The following is a 10,423-nucleotide window of genomic DNA, read 5'->3' as shown; positions in this document are numbered from 1 at the left end:
CGTGACACATAATGTTATGGGAAAATGCTGTTCCAGTAGGTAAGGGCTGTCTGGACTACGGTACTAAAAGTCCAATAGGTAAAGAAGCATTACAACCAACAGACAATGACAGACAAGATTGTTTTTTTTTTTTTTTTGTTATATTTACTGCGCTGTTTGAGTAAACCTATTAACATTTATTTGAGCCAGTGGTAAGGTCTAAGACCTTTTTTTTTCTTTTTTTTTTGTGACTCTGTTCACCAAGTTTAATTTCTGTCTTCATCTCCTTACACCATGCCTGTAGCTCTGCAGCCAGAATATAGACGGAAATATAGACAGATGCTGCTGCATAAGTCCATCTTCGCAGTGTGCCACTCACCCACTCAGGGCAAAAAAGAAACTCCCACATTCTTGTCTGCTAGAAGCAGGAATCCGATCGACAGACCTTCATTTCCTCATTTAATGTCTCTCCTTCCCGCTCGCAGGTATACTCCACTCTCACTCGGTAGCTTGAAATCAAATAAGTGCAGAGAAATTCGTCCGTACACAAATATTATCATTTTGCACAGAACTTTTACTGGGAGAGACATTCATTAAGTCCACTCAGTATTTTTTCCCCCGACTGTTACCTTCTCTGAGCGATATGCCGCCAATCACTATTGCTCTAAATTTAGTTCACTTTCAGGCCTAATCAGCAATGCATCATGGGATATCTCCAGGCACCCAGACACTGAACACCTGCAAGGGAATTTCAATCAGCCTCCCCCATAAGTAATTAAATGAAAATAATTGGTTTCATTTCCTTTGTCATCTTTTTATTCCACCATTGTGTGCCAGGGCGCACACGCACATTATTCTGTCGCTTCCTTTTTCTGTTCTCCATTAACCACTCCAAAGTAATCTCTCTTTTTTTTTCTTTTGTTGCCATCTTCCCCCTATTATGAAAAGTAAGTGGGATCTCATCCTCTGTGTGGTTGTCTGTAATGTACGTGATGTGTGTGTTGTAGGTAAGTATGTTGCTGCCATCATCAGGCAGAGAAATAAAGCTGCACCTTTACAACCGAGAGAAATTCTCTCTGCCAGACTTGTTTTTTTTTTTTTTCGTTTCTTTTTTATTATTCATACGTACCGAGGATAATTTGAGTTTTTCAAAAATCCCAAATGTTCCTGCTGTCTTACACTTGAGCTGATTCTGTCCCTTTCTCCCCTTGTATCTTGTTTAAATCCCTCTCTTCTCCTCGCAGTGGTTGCGTCATCAAGGTTGATTTCACCATTTTACAGAAGCTTTTCATGCTTGTTCTGCTCTGAATGTGAGCTGACACGCCACACTCTTTTTCTCCCGTCAGCTCAAGCAAAGCGAAGCCAACGCAGACACCAAAGAGAAGCTCCCTTTACGACTCAGGATCTTTGAAAAGTTCCCCAACAGACCTCAGATGGTGAAGATCTCAAAGCTCCCGTCTGATTTCACTGTGCCCAGAATCAGGTATTCCATCACGGGGACGGATACAGCGTCTTACAAAAAATGTTAACATTAACTTTTTCACATTGATGTCTTGTTGCAATCAAAAACTCTAGTTATATTTTATTCTGGTTACATGCCAGCCAACACCCATCTTGTGGCTATGTGGAATAGGTGGGCACAAAAGTCTTAATGTCTCGATGTGCGGCAAGTTCGTGGCCAGGAGGGTTTTAACGTTGAATATGTCCAATAGGTTTTCATGCATAGATTTCATAATCATGTTATATATGCTCAATAGAAGTTTTGGCATTTGTTAATCATATTCAATTGGGTCACTTTTTCTGCTGTATTATGCACACGCAAGCTGTATTACATCAGTTTGTGTGTGCCTTTTGCCATGTTTCTAGAGACTTATGTTGTGTGAGTATTAGTGGTGGGACTCAATTAAAACTTTTGCTAAAAATGCATTTAATCTAATTTTAATCAAAAACCCTTTTGCTGCTAAATTATTGAATAACTAGACATATGAACTCAACAACAAAGATATTTAACGTTTCTAATCTTTCTCGTCAGTCGCTATTGTTTGCAGACGTCGCTTGTGCGTCAGATTTACGGGTGTACCAGAAACACAATTCAGAGGTTCCGGTTCATTTTTATTTCTTTTCAATGTAAAAAAAGAAAAAAATGCAATTAATTGCATTAAAATTGTTAATGTATTCAAATCTGTTTACTTTAATACATCAAAATGAAAATGACAACATTATCCCTGTAGGTATTTATGCAAGCAGATGGAAAGAAGCTTTGGGATATAATCTGACACATTTACAAATACCCTGTGTCTGTTCATTACACTGTCCCTGTTAAAAATAAATACAATTTGGGGAAATAAAATCTGAAATTTTAGCTGAACACGCCATCCTTTCTATGAAACACGAAACGGAAGGTGTTTCAACTTGAAGACTTGAAGAGAGAGGGACTTAAATGCACGCTTCAGGTTGTTGTCCTGCTGGAAGGCGAACATCCACCACAGTCTCAAATCTTTTGTATCCTCTGCAGGTTGCATACCAGGATTACCCAGTGTTTAAAGCTAAAATGAAATGGTTTGGATCTGGAGCATATTCAAGTGTTAGACTGTCCATTCATTGGATATATGAGTTCTATATTATAATTTATTTTCCAGTAGTTCAAACTACATCACATTGGGGAAAAAAATGAGCAAACGTTGCCACCACTTCCCCAAAGCCGTCCAACATTATATTGCCTAATGTAAAATAAGGAAGAAAAGGGGAAAATATTTCATATCGTCTCTGTGCGGATAGAAAATCATTCACATCGAGGCCCATTTGTCGCACAGCTTTTAGCAGGGGAGCTGAATTCCATCCAGCACAGCAGACTTCATAATAAGTCGTATTATTAAGTTAGTGATTAGTGCACAGCTGGATTTTTTTTTTTTTTTTTTCCTCTCGGTATAGAGAGCACTCCCTCAGCAGCCCATATGTTGGGCTTCTGCAGCAGCAGCTTCCACTGATGTATTTTGCAGATGGATTTGCTCTAACACAGTTTAGTCCTTTTTAATAAATCTGTGACCATTTTCCTTACCGCTGTATGCGACTGCCACGAGTTGTAAAACCGCTGTAAGCATCACTGTTGTTATTTGTGTTTGCTGTGAATTCTAGAGAGAGTTTTATGAAGCAGTTTATTGATCGTCAGCAGCAGGATACCAGCTGTTTGTTCCGCCGTCTCCCCTCAGCTTCGTCCTCCTCCTGTGACCACTCCAAACGATCAGCCATTGAGGACAACAAGTATATTGACCAAAAGGTAGCTACACGTGCTGCTTCTAATTACACATCAGGTCCTCCCCTCTCTCTGTTATTGTTTTATTTTTTTCTTTCAAACACACAGAGACACATATAGAGGCTGCTTTAGAGGCATGTAAAGATGAATGTTCTGTGTCCACATAGAATAGATTCCAACCAGGGGGTTCCTATCTGTCTAATAAAAGTAAGGATATGTACGGATAGGATATTTAGAATGCAGTCCCATTGCTTAATTGTTCCACCAATGCAATAGTTTCCTATCCATCTATGATCATTAGAGTCCAGAGAAGTGTAGACTTAAGGCATTAAGGCTGTTAAGCAACCTTGATAATGTCCCTCAGTAACTCCCACACAATGTCTGCAGCTATGCATTTGGCAAGCTTTTTTTTTTTTTTTTTATATGATCTGCCACAATTATCAAACTTTTGAGCTCATGCCCACTCACGCTTCGCTCTCTCAGCTTCGCAGATCAATTTTTAGCATCCGTGCCCGCAACCTTTTGGAGAAAGAGACGACGATCAATAAAATCCTACGGTAAGACACACCCCTGTCACCACAGTAGGTGTGAGGTTTGGTGTTATGATGTGATGCTTTACTCGAATGTTTATTGATCATTACATCGTGAAATTTTGGCTTTACAATGTTTTTCCCAAAAAACCTACTTTGTGTGAGTTTTCATCAGCTGTGGGAGAATAATTTTAAGAGATTGACTCCTACACAGTGTTAACCTCGTAAAGTAAATGTCATTTGGGGATTATGGCTTGTCTTTGCAGTGCCCATTGTCAAAAGGTTAAAAGAAAGCAGTTGGCTGCATTTGTATTTTATTTTTTAAAGGAACTTTCTATGTGCATACAGATGCCTGTAGTAGTGGAGGTACTAATAGACCTTGAAAAAATGTAAGATAATTCAAGTTTAGATTGTTTTCTTTGAAGGAAACTTTAAGAATATGTAGATTATTATTTTTCTTATTATTTTTAATGAATTTTGTTTTTAATGAAGCCAATCAGTAAGACAACTTTTTATTAACTTGAATGCAGAGAATTTAGCCTAGAGTTCAGACCAGGTTTAACAAAATAACACAAAGAAAATGTATTTGACTCTTTACCAAGATGCCTAAAGCAAGCAAAGATTAGATCTGCAACAACGGAGGAGGACGAGGCTCAACGACGTGATAATTCTGGCATAATTATTAAGATTTATTTGAACATTCTGTTCCAGTTTAGTCAAAAACTGCAACGATTAATCCAGTGGCACTTTGCAGCACAGATGGCTCATGACACAACGCAAATCCAGAACTGTTTTGTAAAAGAAAAAGTTTTGGTATGACCAAATTTGTCATCTGACCTGTATTATTTGTTAGAACAAAATGGTGGTTCTAACAAATAAACAAAGGACAAAAAAACATTCTCAAAGGAGGTATTTCTGCATTTGAAAGAGTCCGGCGATAGAAGGTGCACATGTGCAAAAATCTAATTTTATCCTAGAATAAAACTTACCCTTTGTATTTGTAGCTATATCCGCTTACTTTTGTGAAAAATGAAAAGTTTTTTCTTACAACACATTTTTGTTCTGATCCTCAAATTATATCAAAAGCGCTACAATTCATTCTCTCTTCCCGTACCGGCTCTTTGTTCTTAAAACCACTGCGTTGGTGCATAGACGCGAAATTAGAACCAGACTGATCATCGCTGTAGACGCATCAGACGTAGCTCTGTCACACCAGCAGCACCGCTTGTCAACGTTTCTCACTTTTTATATATATATATACACACACCTACACACTCAGTGCCACTTCAGACTCATTTACTGTCGCAAAGAAGTAAATGGATAATTTGCTGTTCAGCATGGCAGAGACGGCACTAAGTGCAGATTAGATTGCAAACACTGTGTCCAATCTGCGCAGCCCAAATGTTCTGTCTGTCTGAGAGACGGACAGCAGATCAGGAGTCATAACACGTTCTGTCTGGCTCGCCATCTTCCACGCGAGCATGCAATTAGACCCAAATACCGACATATGCAAACTCACACTCTGTAGCAGAAGCAGCAGCCATTCATCCGTGCTTATGACCAATTAACAAGTAATCCCTCCGAGTTGCTATAAATATTACAAAGTGTTGCACAGTGCCGATGCCCATCATCTCGTTAGCTCTCCTCTGGCTCTTTGAAACTATTAGAGCCCTCTCTCACACATAAAAGAAGCCCTAACCCTTAAAGTGTCAAAACAATACAAAGCACCTTCAAAAGTAATAAGACCCATTTAAACTATTTCACATTTTGTCACATTACAGTATTTATTTGTGTGTTTTATTCAGACCAGGTTCATTTTCAGGTTGAATTGCTGTCCATTTGTCCTGCAGTAGAAATGCAGCGGAGAGACAAACTACCCCAGTAAACATCCAGAAAAGCTTCATGCAGCGGAAGCACGTTTAGTCACAGTCTGAAGTCTTTTTGCATGTCTCTTTTGAACCTCCAAGATGATTGGATGTTCAGTAATATCCAATCATCTTTGTCTGCCAGATGGAGAAACACAACCCCAAAGCATGATGCTGCCACCACTGTGGCTTATGATGCTTTTGTGATCCTTTTAACAAAGAGGCATTCTTTTTTTTTTTTTTTACCGCCTTTCGACTGGTACTAAGAAAACTGTTGTCTTGTTTCCCAGGGCTTGCACCAGGCAGCGGATGCTGAGTGGATCTTTTGAAGGGCAGCCAGCCAAAGAGCGCTCCATACTTAGTGTGCAGCACCACATACGACAAGAGCGCAGGTCTGACACGTGCACACACAGGCACACGTTTAAGTTGGCATGTATTCCTGTTGACGCCCAGTATTGAGCCGTGAACGCTCCTCATCTTTGCTCACCGTCTCCTCAGGTCTCTGCGACATGGATCCACCAGTCAGAGGATCAGCCGGGGGAAGTCGCTGGAAACGCTCACCCAGGACGTAAGCACACATCCTGAGTCACATCCGATTTGTTTCCCTTTTTTTCCTCCTTTGTTGTTTTTAGTACCAAAACGGTTACGTCGTAAATAAATGCGTGCTTGCGTTTAATTACGAGCAAAACACTGCATACAAGTATGTATTTATGCCGTTAGTTTTTACACAGAGTGATGGTAATTCAATCTAAAGGTGTGTTATGCTATGTTTTTTTTTTTTTTTTTTTTTCCCCCAGCATTCCAGCACAGTGCGCTACCGCAATGCTCAGAGGGAGGACAGTGAGATCAAGATGATCCAAGAAAAGAAAGAACAGGCAGAAATGAAGAGGTATTTGCAGGGAAAAAGAGTTAAACAGCAAAGAGAACCTTTAAAAAAAAATAAATAAATCCACAGTGCTCTTTACCTTGTAATCCCTTTGCATGATTATCTGCTTGCCACTCAACTCTTGTCTGAGCAGAAAGGTTCAGGAGGAGGAGCTGAGGGAAAACCATCCTTACTTTGATAAGCCTCTTTTCATCGTGGGTCGAGAGCATCGCTTCAGGAACTTCTGCAGGATGATCGTCCGGGCGCGCTTCAATGCGTAAGATTCGTCCAAATAAACACATAACAAATATCCGACTGCTGATATCTTTTCCGTGTCCAGTTTCTTTTGGAAGCAAAATTACATCAATGATAATAATTGATCTGCATTAAATGACCGACTCAGGGTGATGTAAACCTGTGAAATACACTGTAAAACCACAACGTTGTTGTATTTTTTTTTTTCTGTTTCGTCGTCTTTCACACCCAGATCAAAAACTGACCCGATAACAGGAGCAGTGAAGAACACCAAATACCATCAGCTGTAGTAAGTGTGGCTCATAATTGTTCATCAGGTGTTCGGATTAGTGCTTCATATGCATTACATCTTACTCATTGTGAAACAAAGTTCAGAAAAGCTGCATCTGTTACTGAGTCTGCAGATACATCAATTGATGTTTTGGGTTTTTTTCCTCTTTAATCAAGCTCACTTTACCTGAATTTTCCCTACATATGTATGTACTTATTAGCATAAAAACAAATCCACGGTTTCCTCTGGGGAAATAAATAAATAAATAAGCCACTAGCAGGCTCCCGCACAAGCTGAGAATATGCAACCATTCGACTAATGTCTTGTCGAGGTGATACATATAAACCATGTGGGACACTGGGTTCAAAGGTCAGGAATTCCCTACTCTTGATGTAATCGGTAACACAATTGACAGAAATGTTGAGTTTCAATTGCTAATATTTGCCACAAGTTATGAATGACTTGCGGTGTGTTTAAAAGTACGTGATAAAAAGAGGAGGGCTAAGCACAGTTTCTATCAGAATCAAAGTGAGCGTAGCACACTAGACAGTAAAATTACTGTTCTGTGAATTAATTTGCATCGTATCCAGTGTTTCAGCCACATGCTAATAGCCGAACTGTAAGCTAATTAAAATCCCACATCTGCTTTTTGAAAACCAGCTCATGAATTGCTGCCGATGTGTCTGTCCTCGCAGTGATCTTCTGGGCTTAGTCACTTATCTGGACTGGGTGATGATCGTGGTGACCATCTGCTCCTGCATCTCCATGATGTTTGAATCACCCTTCACCAGGGTCATGCACGTCCCCACTCTGCAGGTATTATAACCCCAGATGGACGGTCGGTCACATGGTGTCGACGGGCAGATTCGCCGGGGAACAGATGTCGCCGTAATCAGGACGTGTGTTTCAGATCGGGGAGTATGTGTTTGTGATATTCATGAGCATCGAACTCAACCTAAAGATCATGGCCGACGGTCTGTTCTTCACTCCGACGGCCATTATCCGGGACTTTGGAGGAGTGATGGACATCTTCATCTATCTTGTAAGAAATGTAATAAGCGATATGATTCTGAGGTGGGGGAAAAAAAAAAAAAGTTTACTATGGGGAGAAAACCAGAGTTCTGAGTTCTTTTAAAAAGAAAAATATGACAGTGCTAATGTAGACTTTTCAAAGAAAGTAAAAGCACAAGAAAGATGTTGCCGCTCTCTCTGTTTTGGCATCTTTGCAATATTGATTCACGAAAAACAACGAAATAAACTCATGATGTTGTATAATTCTGCCCATCGGCTTAAACATTCGTCAGGAGTTGTTTTTCTGTCGTTGTTTAGCATCTTTATTTCCTCGTAGAATTCTACTTTAAGTTCTCGCACCAACATTCCTTGAAGTGTCGATGAGTGGCAGACAAGAATTGATAAGAATTAATCAAACTAAAAAAAATGAAATAAAATAAGCTCCAATTTAGGATATTTGTAAATCCCCCCTCCCCCAAAATAACCGGATGATTCGGATTGATACTTTTGCTGTTTGAAATATTTCTCTGCTGTAGCAATAAGTAAATGCTGCATTTAGGTTTCAAAATGGGATTTAATGCAATTTTTCTATACTTTATTGTAATTGGTGTTGGGATTTAACCTACTCAATAAAGGATGAGATTTGTTTTTATGGAGCTATTCTGTGGTCATGTTTGCAGTGGTAGATTTTCAATCAGAATTGATATCATGACTTTTCCAAGTCCCACTGGTGTAGATTTTGAAATGGAGCTGCTGCCCAAATAAAATGACCCTGAAGCCAGATTGAGGTTTTTATCCCGACTTGTGGAACATCCAGATGATAAAACTCGACTACTGTGTAATTCAAATCTACCATAGCTAGAAATTAGAGTTTGGAAATGTCTCAAATTTAAAAAAATTCTTGGAATCCTGAAATAAGACTCGAAGAATGCCTTGACTCATCGAATGTTGTTATATTTTTCAATTTAATGCAGGTTTTCAGCCGTCTCCTTTTTCATATGTGTACACACTATTGTTTAGACTTGCAGACATTTACATAGTTGTGTTTTTACCATCTAATCACAAAAAACTTTTATCCTAAGGCACTCTATTGTGTTATTGTAATATCATTATCCTGTTTCCCTTAGTGTAGGTGTTATAAGGTTTCTTTTTAAGTCTCTCTGCTGTGCTTTGTTTCCGCACTGCAGGTGAGTCTGATCTTCCTCTGCTGGCTTCCTACTGACATCCCTCCAGAGTCTGGAGCTCAGCTGCTGATGATGCTGCGCTGCCTCCGCCCGCTCAGGATCTTCAAGCTGGTTCCTCAGATGAGGAAGGTTGTGCGGGAGGTTCTTAAAGGATTCAAGGAGATTTTCCTGGTTAGTGGTCGAGTGTAGCTTTTCAAAATCCTGCGGTTTTGATTTAACAGTCCGGAGTCGGACTCTGTCAGCTTTTTCTGCTCTTGGATAATTGTCTCTCAGGTTTCCATTCTGCTTCTCACGCTGATGCTGGTGTTCGCAAGCTTTGGAGTTCAACTGTTCGCCGGAAAGCTGGCCAAATGCAACGACCCGCGAATCCTTAAACGGGTACTGAAAGGAACATAATCTCCTTATAAACTTTCCCTTCCTGCACCGTACTCCCTGTGGAGAACATCCAGATGAATAAATAAAACTGGTTAAATCCAGCAGTTCTGCTCGTCTACTAAAAGCAGCCTTGATTCTTTTATACAGGTTTTAGCTGATATGTTGTGTTAAACTAACTTTTATTCTCTAGTTCTTTGACGAGATTTTTTCTTATTACTCTTTTGTGTTTTTTAATGTCTTTATTTTATCAACTGTTTATGAGGATGATAATATCATTACTATTTCTCTGATGAACTGTGGAAATTATTTTAGTATTAATCTTCCCATCATGACTTACATATGGATCTGGAGAATAGTTTTTACCTTAAATATAAAACTTTAAAGTTATTTTATGAAATAAAAGTTTATGAAGTAAATTCACAGCATTTAACTACACATGCACTTATAAGTACATATTTTTTTTTTCCCTAATCGTCTTTAATTTGTAAGGTCAAACACTGACAAATCAGTTTTTCTCTCCTTTTCATTAAATGCTTAAAAACTAAGAACTTCCACAATTTTCTGTCTATAACTGTATCAACTAACAGCATATAGTAACAGCATAACAGCATATAGTCTAATACATATATATATGTATTAGTATATATATATTACTTGTATGTATTTGGTTAAAAATCATGACGCAAATAAGAAGGTGATCTTGGAGCTCTTTCTTTTACGACTTGATCCAAACCTTCCACGTTTCTTAATGAATTTGCAGCAGAATTATCGTCTTTTTCTTAAGTCAGACCACAAACAAAAACTTTGTTTCTACTTTGCTTTTGCTTATTTACTC

At 39.0% G+C, this 10,423-nt stretch overlaps 1 protein-coding gene across 1 annotated transcript; it reads left to right on the top strand.

Annotated features, from left to right (window-relative positions):
• Positions 1-1,160: 1,160 nt before the first annotated feature.
• LOC106942743 (sodium leak channel non-selective protein-like) lies at positions 1,161-9,795 on the top strand. The gene is made up of 12 exons (XM_015026079.1): positions 1,161-1,462; positions 3,115-3,256; positions 3,716-3,789; positions 5,918-6,019; positions 6,126-6,195; positions 6,425-6,516; positions 6,647-6,769; positions 6,980-7,036; positions 7,714-7,834; positions 7,929-8,060; positions 9,217-9,384; positions 9,487-9,795. Exons 1-12 carry the CDS (start codon positions 1,413-1,415, stop codon positions 9,607-9,609), a joined length of 1,254 nt encoding a protein of 417 aa, XP_014881565.1. The 5' UTR covers positions 1,161-1,412; the 3' UTR covers positions 9,610-9,795.
• Positions 9,796-10,423: the final 628 nt, after the last annotated feature.

This window comes from Poecilia latipinna, unplaced genomic scaffold (genome assembly GCF_001443285.1).
Source record: "Poecilia latipinna isolate Pla-1442-1.1 unplaced genomic scaffold, P_latipinna-1.0 Scaffold4514, whole genome shotgun sequence".
NCBI lineage: Eukaryota > Metazoa > Chordata > Actinopteri > Cyprinodontiformes > Poeciliidae > Poecilia > Poecilia latipinna.
This window is presented reverse-complemented; position numbering and strand designations above follow the sequence as displayed.